This window comes from Oncorhynchus mykiss, chromosome 17 (assembly GCF_013265735.2).
Source record: "Oncorhynchus mykiss isolate Arlee chromosome 17, USDA_OmykA_1.1, whole genome shotgun sequence".
In the NCBI taxonomy this organism is placed as follows: Eukaryota; Metazoa; Chordata; class Actinopteri; order Salmoniformes; family Salmonidae; genus Oncorhynchus; species Oncorhynchus mykiss.
In genome coordinates this window covers 8,462,265-8,486,152 of record NC_048581.1, presented here as the reverse complement: position 1 = coordinate 8,486,152, position 23,888 = coordinate 8,462,265, and the positions used below count along the sequence as shown (strand labels likewise).

The 23,888-nt window shown below is 45.5% G+C and overlaps 1 protein-coding gene across 6 annotated transcripts in view; it reads right to left on the bottom strand.

Annotated features, from left to right (window-relative positions):
- Positions 1-23,888, bottom strand: part of LOC110516831 (breast cancer anti-estrogen resistance protein 3 homolog) — a 39,608-nt gene that overhangs the window by 5,554 nt on the left and 10,166 nt on the right. For 2 of the 6 annotated variants that reach the window (XM_036948785.1, XM_036948786.1), the window contains exons 6-14: positions 11,472-11,511; positions 9,821-9,937; positions 9,202-9,345; positions 8,505-8,685; positions 7,142-7,292; positions 6,875-6,960; positions 6,535-6,657; positions 5,545-5,698; positions 3,990-4,164 (exon numbers count right to left, since the gene is read on the bottom strand). In XM_036948785.1, the coding sequence (XP_036804680.1) occupies positions 3,990-4,164; positions 5,545-5,698; positions 6,535-6,657; positions 6,875-6,960; positions 7,142-7,292; positions 8,505-8,685; positions 9,202-9,345; positions 9,821-9,937; positions 11,472-11,511 (1,171 nt within the window). Of the gene's footprint in view, positions 1-3,989; positions 4,165-5,544; positions 5,699-6,534; positions 6,658-6,874; positions 6,961-7,141; positions 7,293-8,504; positions 8,686-9,201; positions 9,346-9,820; positions 9,938-11,471; positions 11,512-17,362; positions 17,535-17,868; positions 18,157-18,249; positions 18,401-23,888 lie in introns of those variants that run through there. The other 4 variants (XM_036948789.1, XM_036948788.1, XM_036948790.1 and 1 more) reach the window with 4 other exon arrangements.

Sequence of the window (23,888 nt, the reverse complement as noted above, 5' to 3'; positions counted from 1 at the left end):
ACTACACTACATTACACTACATTACACAACATTAGACTGTTACATTACATTACACTACATTACACTACACTACATTACACTACATTAGACTGTTACATTACACTACACTACATTACACTACACTACATTACACTACATTACACTACATTAGACTGTTACATTACACTACACTACATTACACTACACTACATTACACTACATTACACTACATTACACAACATTAGACTGTTACATTACATTACACTACATTACATTACACTACACTACACTACACTACATTACACTACACTACATTACACTACATTACACTTTATTTTTTTATTTTTTTTTATTTTACCTTTATTTAACCAGGCAAGTCAGTTAAGAACAAATTCTTATTTTCAATGACGGCCTGGGAACAGTGGGTTAACTGCCTGTTCAGGGGCAGAACGACAGATTTGTACCTTGTCAGCTCGGGGGTTTGAACTCGCAACCTTCCGGTTACTAGTCCAACACTCTAACCACTAGGCTACCCTGCCGCCACTACATTAGACTGTTACATTAAATTACACTACATTACACTACATTACACTACACTACATTACATTACACTACATTACACTACATTACATTACACTACATTACACTACATTACACTACATTAGACTGTTACATTACATTACATTACATTACACTACATTACACTACATTACACTACATTACATTACACTACATTACATTACACTACATTACATTACACTACATTACATTAGACTGTTACATTACATTACATTACATTACACTACATTACACTACATTACACTACATTACATTACACTACATTACATTACACTACATTACACTACATTACACTACATTAGACTGTTACATTACATTACATTACATTACACTACATTACACTACATTACATTACACTACATTACACTACATTACATTACACTTCACTACATGCCATGCATTAAACTACATTACACTACACTACATTACACTACATTACATTACACTACACTACATTACACTACATTACACTACATTACATTACACTACACTACATTACACTACATTACACTACATTACATTACACTACACTACATTACACTACACTACATTACACTACATTACACTACACTACATTACACTACATTAGACTGTTACATTACACTACATTACATTACACTACACTACATTACACTACATTACACTACATTACATTACACTACACTACATTACATTACATTACATTACACTATATTACACTACATTACATTACACTACACTACATTACACTACACTACATTACACTACACTACATTACATTACATTACACTACACTACATTACATTACACTACATTACATTACATTACATTACACTACATTACATTACACTACATTACACTACATTACACTACACTACATTACACTACATTACATTACACTACACTACATTACACTACACTACATTACACTACATTAGACTGTTACATTACACTACATTACACTACACTACATTACACTACATTACACTACACTACATTACATTACATTACATTACACTACATTACACTACATTACACTACATTTGACTGTTACATTACACTACATTACATTACACTACACTACATTACACTACATTACATTACACTACACTACATTACACTACACTACATTACATTACATTACATTACATTACACTACACTACATTACACTACATTACATTACACTACATTACACTACACTACATTACACTACATTACACTACACTACATTACACTACATTACACTACATTACATTACACTACACTACATTACACTACACTACATTACACTACACTACATTACATTACATTACATTACATTACACTACACTACATTACACTACATTACACTACACTACATTACACTACATTACATTACATTACACTACACTACATTACACTACACTACATTACACTACATTAGACTGTTACATTACACTACATTACACTACATTACATTACACTACATTACACTACATTACACTACATTACATTACATTACACTACATTAGACTGTTACATTACACTACATTACACTACATTACATTACACTACATTACACTACATTAGACTGTTACATTACACTACATTACACTACATTACATTACACTACATTACACTACACTACATTACACTACATTACATTACATTACACTACACTACATTACACTACACTACATTACACTACATTAGACTGTTACATTACACTACATTACACTACATTACATTACACTACACTACATTACATTACACTACATTACATTACACTACATTACATTACACTACATTACATTACACTACACTACATTACACTACACTACATTACACTACATTACACTACACTACATTACACTACATTACATTACACTACATTACACTACATTACACTACACTACATTACATTACACTACATTACACTACATTACACTACACTACACTACACTACATTACATTACACTACATTACACTATATTAGACTGTTACGTTACATTACATTATGAGTTCTTATTCACCAACATGTAGTCAAACTGAGCTACAAAAAAATAACCTACATCATAATGCTGTCCAATAAACATCTAATAGAATCACCTACATCACAATGCTGTCCAATAAACATCTAATAGAATCCCCTACATCACAATGCTGTCCAATAAACATCTAATAGAATCACCTACATCACAATGCCGTCCAATAAACATCTAATAGAATCCCCTACATCACAATGCTGTCCAATAAACATCTAATAGAATCACCTACATCACAATGTTTTCCAATAAACATCTAATAGAATCACCTACATCACAATGCTGTCCAATAAACATCTAATAGAATCCCCTACATCACAATGCTGTCCAATAAACATCTAATAGAATCACCTACATCACAATGTTTTCCAATAAACATCTAATAGAATCACCTACATCACAATGCTGTCCAATAAACATCTAATAGAATCACCTACATCACAATGTTTTCCAATAAACATCTAATAGAATCACCTACATCACAATGCTGTCCAATAAACATCTAATAGAATCACCTACATCACAATGCTGTCCAATAAACATCTAATCGAATCACCTACATCACAATGCTGTCCAATAAACATCTAATAGAATAACCTACATCACAATGCTGTCCAATAAACATCTAATAGAATCACCTACATCACAATGTTGTCCAATAAACATCTAATAGAATCCCCTACATCACAATGCTGTCCAATAAACATCTAATAGAATCCCCTACATCACAATGCTGTCCAATAAACATCTAATAGAATCACCTACATCACAATGCCGTCCAATAAACATCTAATAGAATCACCTACATCACAATGCTGTCCAATAAACATCTAATAGAATCACCTACATCACAATGCTGTCCAATAAACATCTAATAGAATCCCCTACATCACAATGCTGTCCAATAAACATCTAATAGAATCACCTACATCACAATGCCGTCCAATAAACATCTAATAGAATCACCTACATCACAATTCTGTCCAATAAACATCTAATAGAATCACCTACATCACAATGCTGTCCAATAAACATCTAATAGAATCACCTACATCACAATGCTGTCCAATAAACATTAATAGAATCCCCTACATCACAATGCCGTCCAATAAACATCTAATAGAATCCCCTACATCACAATGCTGTCCAATAAACATCTAATAGAATCACCTACATCACAATGCTGTCCAATAAACATCTAATAGAATCACCTACATCACAATGCTGTCCAATAAACATCTAATAGAATCACCTACATCACAATGTTGTTCAATAAACATCTAATAGAATCCCCTACATCACAATGCTGTCCAATAAACATCTAATAGAATCCCCTACATCACAATGCTGTCCAATAAACATCTAATAGAATCACCTACATCACAATGCTGTTCATTGTAAATCAAATGAAATAAACAACACCAAACCTGCGGCCTCTGAAAGTGTGAATCCTCCTCTTCCTCCTGGACCTGTCCGTCAATTGGTAACCGAGGCAACTCCCCGCTTTCCTGTGCCTCCAGGAAGCTGAAGGACGTCTCAGTGAGACGGGCTCTGCTCTGCCACTTCTCCTCCGCACGCAGCCTGTCCACGTGGCCCCGCTTTCTGACAGGAAGCACAATAACACATACATATATATTATACACACTACATGACCAAAAGTATGTGGACACCTGCTCGTCGAGTATCTCATTCCAAAACCATGGGCATTAATATGGAGTTGGTCTCCCCTTTGCTGCTATAACAGCCTCCACTCTTCTGGGAAGGCTTTCCACTAGATGTTGGAATATTGCTGCTATAATAGCTTCCACTCTTCTGGGAAGGCTTTCCACTAGATGTTGGAACATTGCTGCTATAACAGCCTCCACTCTTCTGGGAAGGCTTTCCACTAGATGTTGGAACATTGCTGCTATAACAGCCTCCAGTCTTCTGGGAAGGCTTTCTACTAGATGTTGGAACATTGCTGCTATAACAGCCTCCACTCTTCTGGGAAGGCTTTCCACTAGATGTTGGAACATTGCTGCTATAATAACCTCCACTCTTCTGGGAAGGCTTTCCACTAGATGTTGGAATATTGCTGTGAGGATTTGCTTCCATTCAGCCACGAGAAGTAGTGAGGTTGGGCACTGATGTTGGGCGATTAGGCCTGGCTCACAGTCAGCATTCCAATTCATCCCAAAGGTGTTCGATGGGGTTGAGCTCAGGGCTCTGTGTCGTCCAGTCAAGTTATTCCACATGGAAACCCATTTCATGAAGCTCCCGACGAACAGTTCAGTGCTGACATTGCTTCCAGAGACCGTTTGGAACTCGATAGTGAGTCTTGCAACCGAGGACAGACAATGTTTTACACTCTACGCGTTTCAACACTCAGTGGTCTACCACTTCAAGGCTGAGCCGCCCCTACCCTAGTTTGGGAAACGACCCCTAGTTTGGGAAACGACCCCTAGTTTGGGAAACGACCCCTAGTTTGAAAAACGACCCCTAGTTTGGGAAACAACCCCTAGTTTGAAAAACGACCCCTAGTTTGGGAAACGACCCCTAGTTTGAAAAACAACCCCTAGTTTGGGAAACGACCCCTAGTTTGAAAAACGACCCCTAGTTTGGGAGACGATTACCCCTAGTTTGGGAGACGACAACCCCTAGTTTGGGAGACGACCCCTAGTTTGAGAGACGATGACCCCTAGTTTGGGAGACGACAACCCCTAGTTTGGGAGACGACCCCTGGTTTGGGAGACGACCCCTAGTTTGAAAAACGACCCCTAGTTTGGGAGAAGACCCCTAGTTTGGGAGACGATGACCCCTAGTTTGGGAGACGACGACCCCTAGTTTGGGAGACGACGACCCCTAGTTTGGGAGACGACGACCCCTAGTTTGGGAGACGACCCCTGGTTTGGGAGACGACCCCTGGTTTGGGAGACGACCCCTAATTTGGGAAACAACCCGTAGTTTGGGAGACACTGTAAGACCCAAATGGTTTCTTCTTACTTTGATTCAGGCACCTGGATGACCAGCTCGTCGTATGGGTCGTCACAGTGACGGTTGGGAGGAGTCCCGGGGAAGAAGGTGGACACTCTGAAGGGTTTGGGCGGGGCTCGGGGGTGCAGCTGTCCGTCAGAACCTCGCAGCGTCACACCTCCACCTGGGGACCACAGGTTACAGAACGGGTGTGTTACCTGGGTGTGAGGGCCGTGTGTGTGTGTGTTACCTGGGTGTGAGGGCCGTGTGTGTGTGTGTGTGTGTTAGTGTGTGTGTGTGTGTGTGTGAGAGTGTGTGTGTATGTGTGTGTGTGTGTGTGTGTTACTTGGGTGTGAGGGCCGTGTGTGTGTGTGTGTGTTACTTGGGTGTGAGGGACGTGTGTGTGTGTGTGTGTGTGTGTTTGTGTTAAATGGGTGTGAGGGCCGTGTGTGTGGTGTGTTACCTGGGTGTGAGGGCCATGTGGGTGTGTGTGTTACCTGGGTGTGAGGGCCGTGTGTGTGGTGTGTTACCTGGGTGTGAGGGCCATGTGTGTGTGGTGTGTTACCTGGGTGTGAGGGCCGTGTGTGTGGTGTGTTACCTGGGTGTGAGGGCCGTGCGTGTGGTGTGTTACCTGGGTGTGAGTTCCGTGTGTGTGGTGTGTTACCTGGGTGTGAGTTCCGTGTGTGTGTGTGTGTGTGTGGTGTGTTACCTGGGTGTGAGGGCCGTGTGTGTGGTGTGTTACCTGGGTGTGAGGTCCGTGTGTGTGGTGTGTTACCTGGGTGTGAGTTCCGTGTGTGTGTGTGTGTGTGTGTGTTACCTGGGTGTGAGGTCCATGTGTGTGTGTTACCTGGGTGTGAGGGCCGTGTGTGTGTGGGTGTGTTACCTGGGTGTGAGGGCCGTAGGTGTGTGTGTGTGTGTGTGTGTGTTACCTGGGTGTGTGTGTGTGTGTGTGTGTGTGTGTGTGTGTGTGTGTGTGTGTGTGTGTGTGTGTGTGTGTGTGTGTGTGTGTGTGTGTGTTACCTGGGTGTGAGGGCCGTGTGTGTCTGAGGGCAGAGGGGCTGATCAGGGGTTCGCTACCTGTTCGGAACACTGGGGAAATGGGGGCGGGGCCTACGGCCTCTGATTCACCGCTGTGAGGCGCACCTGGAGGGAGAGGAGAGAGGTGTTTGTTACCTGAGCAGAGGTGGGAATATACGAGTGTGTGTTACCTGAGCAGAGGTGGGAATGTATGAGTGTGTGTGTTACCTGAGCAGAGGTGGGAATGTACGAGTGTGTGTGTTACCTGAGCAGAGGTGGGAATGTACGAGTGTGTGTGTGTTACCTGAGCAGAGGTGGGAAGGTACGAGTGTGTGTGTGTTACCTGTGCGTAGGTTGCTTTCAGACTGTGCTGATTGGATCGAGGGTCTTCTGCCCAGATTCTCCAGGTTGGCTGGCTGACTCCCACTCCTGAGAAACACACACACAAACAATAAACACACACACACACACATAACAATACACACACATATAACAATACACACACACACAAACACTAACTATACCAAACACAACACAAAAGAGTATCTATGTGTGTGTGTGTGTGTGTGTGTGTGTGTGTGTGTGTGTGTGTGTGTGTGTGTGAAGCCACCTGAGCAGTGTGTTAGTGACGTGTAGTGTGTCCATGTGTGATGAGTTGAAGCTGAGTCTCTTGTTGCGGTCTGGCTGTGATTCCACCCCCACCCTGTCGAGGGCGCTGTTGCTGGATCTGTTGCTGGATCTGTTGCTGGATCTGTTGCTTTCTAGAGGAGGGAAGAAAATAACATATAACACCTGAGTTGGTGATCCTCCGGAACACAACACTTAATCATGTACCTCCACACCATATGTGGTTCTGACGCAGTTCATTCAGTAATTACCAATGTTTTTGACAGACTGACAGACACAGAATGATAGACTAACAGACTGACAGACACAGACTGAGACACAGACTGACAGACACAGACTGACAGACACAGACTGACAGACACAGACTGACAGACACAGACTGACAGACACAGACTGATAGACACAGACTGACAGACACAGACTGACAGACACAGACTGACAGACACAGACTGACAGACACAGACTGACAGACACAGACTGATAGACACAGACTGACAGACACAGACTGACAGACTGACAGACACAGACTGACAGACAGACTTACTGACAGACACAGACTGATAGACACAGACTGATAGACTGACAGACTGACAGACACAGAGTGACAGAGTGACAGACTGACAGACTGACAGACTGACAGACTGACAGAGTGACAGACTGACAGACAGAGTGACAGTGACAGAGTGACAGACAGAGTGACAGACTGACAGAGTGACAGACAGAGTGACAGAGTGACAGACAGAGTGACAGAGTGACAGAGTGACAGAGTGACAGACTAACAGAGTGACAGAGTGACAGACTAACAGAGTGACAGAGTGACAGAGTGACAGAGTGACAGAGTGACAGACAGACTGACAGAGTGACAGAGTGACAGACAGAGTGACAGACAGAGTGACAGACAGAGTGACAGACTAACAGAGTGACAGACTAACAGAGTGACAGAGTGACAGAGTGACAGACAGAGTGACAAAGTGACAGACTAACAGAGTGACAGAGTGACAGACTAACAGAGTGACAGAGACAGAGTGACAGAGTGTCAGAGTGACAGAGTGACAGAGTGTGGTCCAGTGGTTCGTGGCCGGACCCCAACAGACATGTAGTGTAGATTGGAACACAACCCACTGCCTTTCTGACCGGCAAACTCCTCTACTTTTCCTGCACCTCGACGGAATAAAACACATATTTAAACCCAAACTGTGACAGTGTGTTCTATCCACTGTGACAGTGTGTTCTATCCACTGTGACAGTGTGTTCTATCCACTGTGACAGTGTGTTCTATCCACTGTGACAGTGTGTTCTATCCACTGTGACAGTGTGTTCTATCCACGCCGTCTGTGGGTCCTTACCGGTCCGCTCTGCCTGGCGCTCACTGATGACACGTATAGGCAGGGAGCGTGTGATTGGGTGATAGACTATGGCGCCAGAGGCCTGGGAGACAGGATGACGTCCACCCACGTGGAAACGCACAAGGGCGGGAATGTTGTCGAAACGATCCCCTTCAAACTGGAACAGCTCACGGGAGTAACCCTGGAGGACACACATCGTTATAACACACACACAGACCCACGTCAAACCAGTCCCCTTCAAACTGGAACAGCTCACGGGAGTAACCCTGGAGGACACACATCATTATAACACACACACGGACCCACGGACCCACGTCAAACCAGTCCCCCCCTGGAGGACCCACATCATTATAACACACACACGGACCCACGTCAAACCAGTCCCCCCCTGGAGGACACACATCATTATAACACACACACAGACCCACGTCAAACCAGTCCCCTTCAAACTGGAACAGCTCACGGGAGTAACCCTGGAGGACACACATCATTATAACACACACACGGACCCACGGACCCACGTCAAACCAGTCCCCCCCTGGAGGACCCACATCATTATAACACACACACGGACCCACGGACACACATCAAACCAGTCCCCCCCTGGAGGACCCACATCATTATAACACACACACGGACCCACGTCAAACCAGTCCCCTTCAAACATAAACAGAATAGCACACACACAAAAACACACCTTCTTGGGCCGAAGGACCACCTTAATGATCTTGAAGTGCATGGGCTCGTCCTTCCAATAGCAACTCAGGACATAGTCACCGGGGGAGGAGGCTGTGTCACGAACCAGGAAGTCACCATCTCTCTCCAACAGAGCCTCTGCCCCCTAGAGAGAGAGAGAGAGAGAGAGAGAGAGAGAGAGAGATTGAGTGTGTACCTCTCTATCTATAGGTCCATGGTACCAGGTGTGTGTCCCTCTCTGTGTATAGTTCCATGGTACCAGGTGTGTGTACCTCTCTGCCTATGGGTCCATGGTACCAGGTGTGTGTGTGTGTACCTCTCTGCCTATGGGTCCATGGTACCAGGTGTGTGTGTGTACCTCTCTGCCTATTTGTCCATGGTACCAGGTGTGTGTGTACCTCTATGCCTATGGGTCCATGGTACAAGGTGTGTGTGTGTACCTCTCTGTGTATAGGTCGATGGTACCAGGTGTGTGTGTGTGTGTGTGTGTGTACCTCTCTGCCTATTGGTCCATGGTACCAGGTGTGTGTGTGTACCTCTCTGGTTATGGGTCCATGGTACCAGGTGTGTATGTGTACCTCTCTGCCTATGGGTCCATGGTACCAGGTGTGTATGTGTACCTCTCTGCCTATGGGTCCATGGTACCAGGCGTGACTCCTCAGGTCATCAGTAGATAGCTTCAGTTCCTCCTCCAACTCCTTCTTCAGAGAGTCCATCTCCCTGCTACCTCCAAACACCTATACAACATTACAACAACGTTACAACAACAACCTTAGACTAAAATCCATCTCCCTGCTACCTCCAAACACCTATACAACATTACAACAACATTACAACAACAACAACAGACTAAAATCCATCCCCCCTGCGACCTCCAAACACATGCACAACATCACAACAACGTTACAACAACCTTAAACTGACATGCAACCCCCACACACACCTACACAACAAGAATAACCTTGAACTAACCTTACCGCAACGTTAAAGAAATTCTGTTACATTCCTGATAAACACTGGGCTGACTGAAACTTCACAGGAAAAACATTGGGCTGACTGAAACTTCACAGGAAAAACACTGGGCTGACTGAAACTTCACAGGATAAACATTGGGCTGACTGAAACTTCACAGGATAAACACCCACAGGCCTGAATGTTTTGGTGAGTGTTGTTTCAGCATGTGTGTCTGTGCAGGGCCGGCCCTAGCCTTTTGGGGGACCTGGCCTTTAGGGGGCCCTAGCCTTTTGGGGGCCCTGGCCTTTTGGGGGCCCTGGCCTTTTAGGGGCCCTGGCCTTTTGGGGGCCCTGGCCTTTTGGGGGCCCTGAGACAGATTTTTTTGTGCCCCCGCCTTCTTGACATTGGAGAGCAAAATGTTTCAAAGTTAATGTCCTGCAATTCTAAAATGTTGTAGTTTTTAAAGCAAGTTTTCTTTAGTTTGACATATTTTGCCATGGAGCGGAGAGAACGTTTAGCAATTTTATAACAGATTTTATGCAGTTTGACTCATCAATAACTAAATCAACGGTTTCCCCGTGGAGGTCAGGGCCCCGGTCATGAGCCCGGTCGGTATTCGGCCATGAGCCCGGTCGGTATTCAGCCATGAGCCCGGTCGGTATTCAGCCATGAGCCCGGTCGGTATTCAGCCATGTGCCCGGTCGGTATTCGGCCATGTGCCCGGTCGGTATTCGGCCATGTGCCCGGTCGGTATTCAGCCATGTGCCCGGTCGGTATTCAGCCATGTGCCCGGTCGGTATTCAGCCATGTGCCCGGTCGGTATTCAGTCATGAGCCCGGTCGGTATTCAGCCATGAGCCCGGTCGGTATTCAGCCATGAGCCCGGTCGGTATTCAGCCATGTGCCCGGTCGGTATTCGGCCATGTGCCCGGTCGGTATTCAGCCATGTGCCCGGTCGGTATTCAGCCATGAGCCCGGTCGGTATTCAGCCATGAGCCCGGTCGGTATTCAGCCATGAGCCCGGTCGGTATTCAGCCATGAGCCCGGTCGGTATTCAGCCATGTGCCCTGTCGGTATTCAGCCATGAGCCCGGTCGGTATTCAGCCATGAGCCCGGTCGGTATTCAGCCATGTGCCCGGTCGGTATTCGGCCATGTGCCCGGTCGGTATTCGGCCATGATTACTACAAGATAACTGGCTAGGGGATAACTTATTGTTAGCTGACATGGCTAATTGAGTCTGGGGCCCTGAACGACCGCTTATGTTGCTGCCTGGAGCCGGCCCTGTGTGTGTGTGTGTGCGTGTGTGTGAGAGCTCACCTTCAGCTGACTCAGGTATGCAGTGACACTCCTCCTCTTACTGAAAGACAGAAATAACACATTTACTAACGTGGACTTTCTCTGTCTCTCTCATACTCCTCTGTCTGTCTCTCTCTCTCCTTCTCTTTACTAAAGACTGTGTTTGACTTTTGTTAAAGCCTATTTTAAAGGTAAATACTTTGAGCCCAACTAGCTGCATAACAACAACAGGCATCCTCTGATGTGATGTTCCATAACAACAACAGGCCTCTCTGATGTTCCATAACAACAACAGGCCTCTCTGATATGATGTTCCTAAACAACAGGCCTCTCTGATATGATGTTCCTAAACAACAACAGCAACCTCTGATATGATGTTCCTAAGCAACAACAGCAACCTCTGATATGATGTTCCTAAACAACAACAGACCTCTCTGATATGACGTTCCTAAACAACAGGCCTCTCTGATATGATGTTCCTAAACAACAGGCCTCTCTGATATGATGTTCCATAACAACAACAGCAACCTCTGATATGATGTTCCTAAGCAACAACAGCAACCTCTGATATGATGTTCCTAAGCAACAACAGCAACCTCTGATATGATGTTCCTAAACAACAACAGCAACCTCTGATATGATGTTCCTAAGCAACAACAGCAACCTCTGATATGATGTTCCTAAACAACAACAGCAACCTCTGATATGATGTTCCTAAACAACAACAGGCCTCTCTGATGTTCCATAACAACAACAGCAACCTCTGATATGATGTTCCTAAGCAACAACAGCAACCTCTGATATGATGTTCCTAAACAACAACAGCAACCTCTGATATGATGTTCCTAAACAACAGGCCTCTCTGATATGATGTTCCTAAACAACAGGCATCTCTGATATGATGTTCCTAAACAACAGGCCTCTCTGATATGATGTTCCTAAACAACAGGCCTCTCTGATATGATGTTCCATAACAACAACAGCAACCTCTGATATGATGTTCCTAAACAACAACAGCAACCTCTGATATGATGTTCCTAAGCAACAACAGCAACCTCTGATATGATGTTCCTAAACAACAACAGACCTCTCTGATATGACGTTCCTAAACAACAGGCCTCTCTGATATGATGTTCCTAAACAACAGGCCTCTCTGATATGATGTTCCATAACAACAACAGCAACCTCTGATATGATGTTCCTAAACAACAACAGCAACCTCTGATATGATGTTCCTAAGCAACAACAGCAACCTCTGATATGATGTTCCTAAACAACAACAGCAACCTCTGATATGATGTTCCTAAGCAACAACAGCAACCTCTGATATGATGTTCCTAAGCAACAACAGCAACCTCTGATATGATGTTCCTAAACAACAACAGGCCTCTCTGATGTTCCTAAACAACAACAGGCCTCTCTGATGTGATGTTCCATAACAACAACAGGCCTCTCTGATGTTCCTAAACAACAACAGGCCTCTCTGATGTGATGTTCCATAACAACAACAGGCCTCTGATGTTCCATAACAACAACAGGCCTCTCTGATATGATGTTCCTAAACAACAACAGACCTCTCTGATATGACGTTCCTAAACAACAGGCCTCTCTGATATGATGTTCCTAAACAACAGGCCTCTCTGATATGATGTTCCATAACAACAACAGCAACCTCTGATATGATGTTCCTAAGCAACAACAGCAACCTCTGATATGATGTTCCTAAGCAACAACAGCAACCTCTGATATGATGTTCCTAAACAACAACAGCAACCTCTGATATGATGTTCCTAAGCAACAACAGCAACCTCTGATATGATGTTCCTAAACAACAACAGCAACCTCTGATATGATGTTCCTAAACAACAACAGGCCTCTCTGATGTTCCATAACAACAACAGCAACCTCTGATATGATGTTCCTAAGCAACAACAGCAACCTCTGATATGATGTTCCTAAACAACAACAGCAACCTCTGATATGATGTTCCTAAACAACAACAGCAACCTCTGATATGATGTTCCTAAACAACAGGCCTCTCTGATATGATGTTCCTAAACAACAGGCCTCTCTGATATGATGTTCCTAAACAACAACAGCAACCTCTGATATGATGTTCCTAAGCAACAACAGCAACCTCTGATATGATGTTCCTAAACAACAACAGACCTCTCTGATATGACGTTCCTAAACAACAGGCCTCTCTGATATGATGTTCCTAAACAACAGGCCTCTCTGATATGATGTTCCATAACAACAACAGCAACCTCTGATATGATGTTCCTAAACAACAACAGCAACCTCTGATATGATGTTCCTAAGCAACAACAGCAACCTCTGATATGATGTTCCTAAACAACAACAGCAACCTCTGATATGATGTTCCTAAGCAACAACAGCAACCTCTGATATGATGTTCCTAAGCAACAACAGCAACCTCTGATATGATGTTCCTAAACAACAACAGGCCTCTCTGATGTTCCTAAACAACAACAGGCCTCTCTGATGTGATGTTCCATAACAACAACAGGCCTCTCTGATGTTCCTAAACAACAACAGGCCTCTCTGATGTGATGTTCCATAACAACAACAGGCCTCTCTGATGTTCCATAACAACAACAGGCCTCTCTGATATGATGTTCCTAAACAACAACAGACCTCTCTGATATGACGTTCCTAAACAACAGGCCTCTCTGATATGATGTTCCTAAACAACAGGCCTCTCTGATATGATGTTCCTAAACAACAACAGCAACCTCTGATATGATGTTCCTAAGCAACAACAGCAACCTCTGATATGATGTTCCTAAGCAACAACAGCAACCTCTGATATGATGTTCCTAAACAACAACAGGCCTCTCTGATGTTCCATAACAACAACAGCAACCTCTGATATGATGTTCCTAAACAACAACAGGCCTCTCTGATGTTCCATAACAACAACAGGCCTCTCTGATATGATGTTCCATAACAACAACAGACCTCTCTGATATGATGTTCCATAACAACAACAGACCTCTCTGATATGATGTTCCATAACAACAACAGACCTCTCTGATATGATGTTCCTAAACAACAACAGGCCTCTCTGATATGATGTTCCTAAACAACAACAGGCCTCTCTGATGTTCCATAACAACAACAGCATTCTCTGATATGATGTTCCTAAACAACAACAGCAACCTCTGATATGACGTTCCTAAACAACAACAGCAACCTCTGATATGATGTTCCTAAACAACAACAGCAACCTCTGATATGACGTTCCTAAACAACAACAGCAACCTCTGATATGACGTTCCTAAACAACAACAGCAACCTCTGATATGATGTTCCTAAACAACAACAGCAACCTCTGATATGACGTTCCTAAACAACAACAGCAACCTCTGATATGATGTTCCTAAACAACAACAGCAACCTCTGATATGACGTTCCTAAACAACAACAGCAACCTCTGATGTGATGTTCCTAAACAACAACAGCAACCTCTGATATGATGTTCCATAACAACAACAGGCCTCTTTGTCTGTTCTACACACTATAACAGGCCCAGTCTTCCCCAACCCCGTTAAACAGCAGGTAGACCCGTCTATTGTTCCCCTCTCTTCTGTTCCTGGCAGAGAGTCAGAGGCCGGCTTGTCTTGTAACACACACTGCCAAACTTCCCCTCGCCAAGCTGAAGGGTGCAACTGCAGCCCACCATTCGGGGTGTTCCTGCATGTGGGCATTACTGCATCTGCAGGACCCCATCTCAAGCATCCCATTTGTTTCTTCAGGAACACGCCCCCTCAAGGATCCCATTGGTTCCTGTATGACCGCCCCCCCCCCCCCCCCTCAAGCATCCCATTGGTTCCTGCATGACCGCCCCCCAACCCCCCTTAGAGCAGGATATCTTCATGCTTGGGACTCTTCCAAAGGGAAATAAAAGTATTATATGAGTTTCTTCACCCCCCCTCCATCTTCACCCCCCCCCTCCCTCCATCTTCACCCCAAACCCCCCCCCCCCCTCCATATTCACACCCCCCCCCCCCCCCCCCCCTCTACCTGTGACACAGGTAGAGAGTATCCTTCGCTCCCACCTGCCAAACACCTCCCCTCATTGTCATGAACAGAACTGAGGGAAAAGAGTGGCAGCTCCCCACGCTACCACAGCAGGCAGGAGGCTAGGGCAACACCATGTGCTAGCTAACTAACTAGCTAGCTAACTGCATTGTGTGTACTGTGACATTGTGTGTACTGTGACATTGTGTGTACTGTGACATTGTGTGTACTGTGTACTGGACTAGCTGGTAAAGCTAGCACACTGCGTTCTTCGCTCCCCCCTGCCAAACACCTCCCCTCATCGTCGTTGACAGAACTGTTGGAAAACAGTGCCAGACAGGCTGGAACAAAGGACATGCTAGCTAGCTACCGTTGTCACCCCGCCCCTTCTTCTGTGGGGTTTATCGGCAGCTGGCATCCAACTCCACCTACTGTACTGGAGAGCCCCGCCTCCCGCCTGTCCTGGTTTAAGAACAGACCAATAGAAGTATAAAGAGGGATTCCTGGCCATGTAGGAACGCCCGCATGCAGGAACGGCCACATGCAGAAACGCCCACGTGCAGGAACGACCACGTGCAGGAATGCCCACGTGCAGAAATGCCCACACGCAGGAATGCCCACACGCAGGAACGCCCACACGCAAGAACGCCCACACGCTGGAACGCCCACGTGCAGGAACGCCCACGTGCAGGAACGCCCACACGCAGGAACGCCCACACGCTGGAACGCCCACACGCTGGAACGCCCACACGCAAGAACGCCCACACGCTGGAACGCCCACGTGCAGGAACGCCCACACGCAGGAACGCCCACATGCAGGAACGCCCACGCGCTGGACGCCCACATGCAGAAACGTCCACATGCAGGAACGCCCACATGCAGGAACGCCCCAAATTGCAGGCTGCAATTGCACCCTTCTCTCAACCTGCTCCCTCCCACCCGCCACGCCCGCTACGTTCCATTATACATCATCAATCAAACAGGATTAATGTGTGATAAGATCTGTCACAGCTTGTTGACTTGTTGATTTGATATCTGCGAGGCGGTGCCGTTATAGGTGGCGGTTTTGGAGGAGAAAATCAGAACTTCAAAGCAGGAAGCAAGTCAATAGTGTTCGGACCAGCTGAGGCAAGTCAGTAAACAAGAACAAATTCTTATTTACAATGACGGCCTACCCCGGTCAAACCCGGGTGGCGCTGGGCCAATTGTGCGCTGCCCTATGGGTACTCCCAATCACGGCCGGATGAGGATACAGTCTGGAATCGAACCAGGGACTGTAGTGACGCAGTGCCTTAGATCACTGCGCTGCAGGATTGAGAGAGATCCCTGTCAATGACGCTCTCGGGAGCGCACACAGGATGGAGGCCGCTGCCCAAGGTTAACTAGGCTATGCGAGTTCACTGTGCGAAGAGGAGATGTCTGTCTTTCCGTCTTTTAATAGCCATTTCCCGTTTCCTTCCACTTCCAACATCCCGATAAAATGCCTGCCTGCAGCTTGACCGTTCTGCTGCATCCCAAACCGGACGCACAAAACATTACCGGCCGGTGAGTTTGGGACCATTGGAATGGAGGAGGGGGGGGGGGGGGGGGGGGGGGGGGGGGGGGGGGGGGGGGGGGGGGGGGGGGGGGGGGTTGCCATGGGGATGCGTATTAACGTCTTCCTGAGGTTCCACTTGGACTTTTAAACACATCTAGGACCAGTTTAAATAATCCCCTCAGCAGTAGAAACCATCTTTAAAAGTGTCCTCTCCGCCCCTGGTTCGGTAAAAAAGCTGATGGATGATGGAGGAACCACTCAAATTCTATCGAAACTAGTATAGAGGATTGAATACTAGTGGGTGAGAGTTGGCACCGGCATCAGGCCCTACCGTGTGTCAGTCGGTCCCGAGGAGGGGCGTTGTCCCGTCTTTTGGCTACAGCAGTCTAGCTTTCAGATTTCTACCCCGATCTTGCAAACCCTCTCCATTATTTAACGGAAATGAGTGTGAGCCATTACAAACACATCTGTCCTGTACGAGGAAATGTTTTTTTTATCATGTCCTGTCGCAATGACAACGGATTTGCTAAAGTACAGGTGAGTAATAGTCTACCTGTATGTGTAACTTCCGTTAGTCTCGATTGTTACAGTTTAATAACCCATGGCTAGGCCTTTTGTTTGTCCTGTTATCCGTTTCCAATGAACAACGATTATATTATTATATAAACATCAGTTGTTCAACATCTGGTTCCAGGCTAGCCTGTCACAACACTACCAATCACAAGCATTCAGCTGCAACAACAAACGAAACGCCCATTTCTCCAAAAGCCACAGATCTACATGTCGATAACTTTAGCCTACATTTTTTTTTTTACAAATAATCTTGACAACGCTTACCTGCGAGATCTCGAGTCATCGCAAAAAGTCTCTCAAATTCAGACGGACATGTTTTTTTTTCTCCTGGCCAGTTGCCGCAAGCAGAGATCCAAAGTTCACACCACAAAACACACAACAGGACTAACTTGCAACGCGAGGAAGTAGCTCTCTCCCGTGCCTCCCGCTTTTCACTGTGTGTGTTTCTGATGAGTCCTCACACGTTTCCTGGCTTCTCTCTCCCCTTCCCCCCTCCCTCACTGAAACGGTAACGCCGCTATCTCCAACATTCCTCGGATTCCACTCTAATGCTTTGAACTGGACCCCCCCCCCCCCCCCCCCCCCCCCCCCCCCCCCCCCCCCCCCCCCCCCCCCCCCCCCCCCCCCCCAGTTCTGACAGCTCACCTGTAAATCCAGGTTAATTCTACCAGTCAGCTGATTCCAACCCACATCCCTTCTATGAGTTAGGTCTGTCAGCACCATGTCAGTTATTAGTGACTAGAACAGACAGACAGACAGACAGACAGACAGACAGACAGACAGACAGTTGTTAGTGAATGGACTAGAACAGACAGACAGACAGACAGACAGACAGACAGACAGACAGACAGACAGACAGACAGACAGACAGACAGACAGACAGACAGACAGACGGACAGACAGACAGACAGACAGACAGTTGTTAGTGAATGGACTGGAACAGACAGACAGACAGACAGTTGTTAGTGAATGGACTGGAACAGACAGACAGACAGACAGTTGTTAGTGAATGGACTGGAACAGACAGACAGACAGACAGACAGTTGTTAGTGAATGGACTGGAACAGACAGACAGACAGACAGACAGTTGTTAGTGAATGGACTGGAACAGACAGACAGACAGACAGTTGTTAGTGAATGGACTGGAACAGGCAGACAGACAGCCAGTTGTTAGTGAATGGACTGGAACAGACAGACAGACAGACAGTTGTTAGTGAATGGACTGGAACAGACAGACAGACAGACAGTTGTTAGTGAATGGACTGGAACAGACAGACAGACAGACAGTTGTTAGTGAATGGACTGGAACAGACAGACAGACAGACAGACAGTTGTTAGTGAATGGACTGGAACAGACAGACAGACAGACAGACAGACAGACAGACAGACAGACAGACAGTTGTTAGTGAATGGACTAGAACAGACAGACTAGTTGTATTTTCCTGACAGAAGGTTGTTGCTCAACAGGTCTGTACTGACACTGTTCTCTCCAGGGCAATACCATCATATCCAGGCAGGGGTGGAACACACACACACACACACACACACACGGACGTACACACACACGGACGTACACACACACACACACACACACACACACACACACACACACGCAAACACGGACATACACACAAATGGACGTACACACACAAATGGACGTACACACACACACACACACACACACGGACGTACACACACACACGGACGTACACACACAAACACATGGAAGTACACACACATCAATGGACGTACACACACACACACACACACACACATAAACGGACGTACACACACAAACGGATGTACACACACGGACATACACACACACACTCAGGGTCAGGAGCTACACTTCACCAGGTTGTTAATGATTTATCAAAGTAGAGCCAGGGAAACCTCTTTCTCTCTCTGACTCTCTCTCTCTCTCTCTCTGACACACTCTCTCTCTCTCTCTCTCTCACTCTGACACTCTCACTCTGACTCTCTCTCTCTCTCTCTCTCCCTCTCTCTCTCTCTCTCTCTCTCTCTCTCTCTCTCCCTCTCTCTCTCTCTCTCTCTCTCTCTCTCGCTCTCTCTCTCTCTCTCTCTCTCTCTTCCTCCTGTGAAGTTTAACGGCTGAACCGACAGGCCCAGACTTGACTGACGTGACGACGAGGATGTTATTTGCATCTGGCAAGAAATATTATACAGCCTGGTTATCTGTAGTCTAGATATGAATGGCTGTCTGTGGTAGAGACAGTCTGGTTATCTGTAGTCTAGATATGAATGGCTCTCTGTGGTAGAGACAGCCTGGTTATCTCTAGATATGAATGGCTCTCTGTGGTAGAGACAGTCTGGTTATCTCTAGATATGAATGGCTCTCTGTGGTAGAGACAGCCTGGTTATCTCTAGATATGAATGGCTGTCTGTGGTAGAGACAGCCTGGTTATCTCTAGATATGAATGGCTCTCTGTGGTAGAGACAGCCTGGTTATCTCTAGATATGAATGGCTGTCTGTGGTAGAGACAGTCTGGTTATCTGTAGTCTAGATATGAATGGCTCTCTGTGGTAGAGACAGCCTGGTTATCTCTAGATATGAATGGCTCTCTGTGGTAGAGACAGTCTGGTTATCTCTAGATATGAATGGCTCTCTGTGGTAGAGACAGCCTGGTTATCTCTAGATATGAATGGCTGTCTGTGGTAGAGACAGCCTGGTTATCTCTAGATATGAATGGCTCTCTGTGGTAGAGACAGCCTGGTTATCTCTAGATATGAATGGCTGTCTGTGGTAGAGACAGTCTGGTTATCTGTAGTCTAGATATGAATGGCTCTCTGTGGTAGAGACAGCCTGGTTATCTCTAGATATGAATGGCTGTCTGTGGTAGAGACAGTCTGGTTATCTGTAGTCTAGATATGAATGGCTGTCTGTGGAATAACTTTGTATGACAACTGAAATGCAACCCCCCCCCCCCCCATCCACCTCCTACTCATACCCCCAGTGGTTGGTTCCAAGCCCTACCCTCCCTACCCTGCCACCAGGCCCCCTACCCTGCCCCCAGGCACCCTACCCTGCCCCCAGGCCCCCTACCCTGCCCCCAGGCTCCCTACCTCCCTACCCTGCCCCCAGGCTCCCTGCCCTGCCCCCAGGCGCCCTACCCTGCTCCCAGGCGCCCTACCCTGCCCCCAGAGGCTCCCTACCCTGCCAGCTGTTTCAACCAGTGAATACCTGGAGCCTGGAGGCTGATGTGTCCCAGAGATAGACTCTACTGGAGAGGCCAGGTTAGCTCACAACCATGTAAGTCATAAGGCACACAGTATACAGTATGTCGTAGGGCACACAGTATACAGTATGTCATAGGGCACACAGTATACAGGATGTCGTAGGGCACACAGTATACAGGATGTCGTAGGGCACACAGTATACAGTATGTCGTAGGGCACACAGTATACAGTATGTCATAGGGCACACAGTATACAGTATGTCGTAGGGCACACAGTATACAGGATGTCGTAGGGCACACAGTATACAGTATGTCGTAGGGCACACAGTATACAGTATGTCATAGGGCACACAGTATACAGGATGTCATAGGGCACACAGTATACAGGATGTCATAGGGCACACAGTATACAGTATGTAGACAGAGGGCACACAGTATACAGGATGTCGTAGGGCACACAGTATACAGTATGTCGTAGGGCACACAGTATACAGTATGTCGTAGGGCACACAGTATACAGTATGTCGTAGGGCACACAGTATACAGTATGTCGTAGGGCACACAGTATACAGTATGTCGTAGGGCACACAGTATACAGGATGTCGTAGGGCACACAGTATACAGTATGTCGTAGGGCACACAGTATACAGGATGTCGTAGGGCACACAGTATACAGTATGTCGTAGGGCACACAGTATACAGTATGTCGTAGGGCACACAGTATACAGGATGTCGTAGGGCACACAGTATACAGTATGTCGTAGGGCACACAGTATACAGTATGTAGACAGAGGGCACACAGTATACAGGATGTCGTAGGGCACACAGTATACAGTATGTCGTAGGGCACACAGTATACAGTATGTCGTAGGGCACACAGTATACAGTATGTCGTAGGGCACACAGTATACAGGATGTCGTAGGGCACACAGTATACAGGATGTCGTAGGGCACACAGTATACAGGATGTCGTAGGGCACACAGTATACAGGATGTCGTAGGGCACACAGTATATGAACTGTATTTGTTCCCTAAAGGAGCCTATTTTAAAGTAATTTACGTGTTAATGCCCATCCAAACCTGAGAGATTAGTTGTTAGGAGTTGAGGTCTGAGAGAAGAACTACGTAAATCCCAGATACAGAGCTTTCAGAAAGTGTTCCCTTTACTTATTCCACGTCTTGTTCCAGATACAGAGCTTTCAGAAAGTGTTCGTCTCTACTTATTCCACATCCTGTTCCAGATACAGAGCTTTCAGAAAGTGTTCCCTTTACTTATTCCACATCCTGTTCCAGATACAGAGCTTTCAGAAAGTGTTCCCTTTACTTATTCCACATCTTGTTCCAGTACAGACAGAATTAAAAATGGATTTAAAAAAACTCAACCATCTACACACAATACCCCATAATATCATTATTATCATAATGCCAGTGATCAAAAAAAAGAAGAAAGAAGTGAAATTGAAATACAGAAATATCTATTTTACATAAGTATTCACACCCCCGAGTCAATACACGTTAGACTCACCTTTGTCAGCGATTACAGCTGTGAGTCTTTCTGGGTAAATCTCTAAGAGCTTTCCACACCTGGATTGTACAATATTTGCAAACTATTATTTTAATAATTTGTAAAGATCTGGTTGTTGATCATTACTAGACAGCCATTTTTAAGTTTTGCCATAGATTTTCTGTGACTAGGCCACTCAGGAACATTCAATATCATCTTGGTAAGCAACTTCAGTGTATGGCCTTCTGTCTTAGGTTATTGTCTTCCTGAAAGGGGAATTTGTCTCCCTCCCAGTGTCTCTTGGAAAGCAGACTGAACCAGGTTTTCCTGCCTGTGTTTAGCTCTATTCCGTTTCTTTTTATCCCATAAAACTACGTAGTCCTTGCCGATGACAAGCATACCCATAACGTGATGCAGCCACTACCGTGTTTGAAAATATGAAGAGTGGTACTCAGTGATGTGGTGTGTTGAATTTGCCCCAAACTTAACGCTTTTTATTCAGGATTTAATTTGTGCAGTTTTACTTTAGTGCCTTACTGCAAACACGGTGCATTTTTTAAAATATTTATATTCTGTCCAAGATTCTTTCTTTTCACTCTGTCATTTCGGTTAATATTGTGGAGTAACTACAATGTCCATCCTCAGTTTTCTCCTGTCTTATCCAATAAACTCTGTAACTGTTTTAAAGTCACGATTGGTCTCATGGTGATCATCTCTGAGTCGTTGTCTTCCTCTCCGGGAAACAGTTTAGGAAGGACGCCTGTATCTTTATAGTGACTGGGTGTATTGATACACCATCCAAAGTGTAATTAATAACTGCACCAGGCTCAAATATTCAATGGATGCTTTTATTTATTTATTTATACCCATCAACCAATGGGTGCCCTTCTTTGCGAGGCGCTGAAAAACCTCCCTGGTCTTTGTGGTTAAATCTGTGTTTTTCAGCTTTTCCTTTCTAAATAATGTGTAAAAGTGTCTAATAACATAATTTCACTTTAACACAACAACATGTGGAACAAGGTGAGGTTTGTGAATAGACCTTTAAGGAAGGTTCTGGAACAAACATGTCGGGTTCAATAATACGAGGTAAACAGACAACTATGAGAAGACAGACAGACGGATGGACACAGTCCCTGCTATGAGAAGACAGACAGACAGACGGACATAGTCCCTGCTATGAGAAGACAGACAGACAGACATAGTCCCTGCTATGAGAAGACAGACAGACAGACACAGTCCCTGCTATGAGAAGACAGACAGACAGACGGACATAGTCCCTGCTATGAGAAGACAGACAGACAGACAGACAGACAGACACAGTCCCTGCTATGAGAAGACAGACAGACAGACAGACGAACACAGTCCCTGCTATGAGAAGACAGACAGACAGACAGACAGACGGACACAGTCCCTGCTATGAGAAGACAGACAGACAGACGGACACAGCCCCTGCTCCATTAATTACTGTTCTGTTGACACACTCCTGTTTAAAGGGCTGTGTTTATGACAGTGTGGTTAATGATAAACCACACAACCTCAACCATCACACACACACCCTTCAACCCTCTCACACACACCCTTCA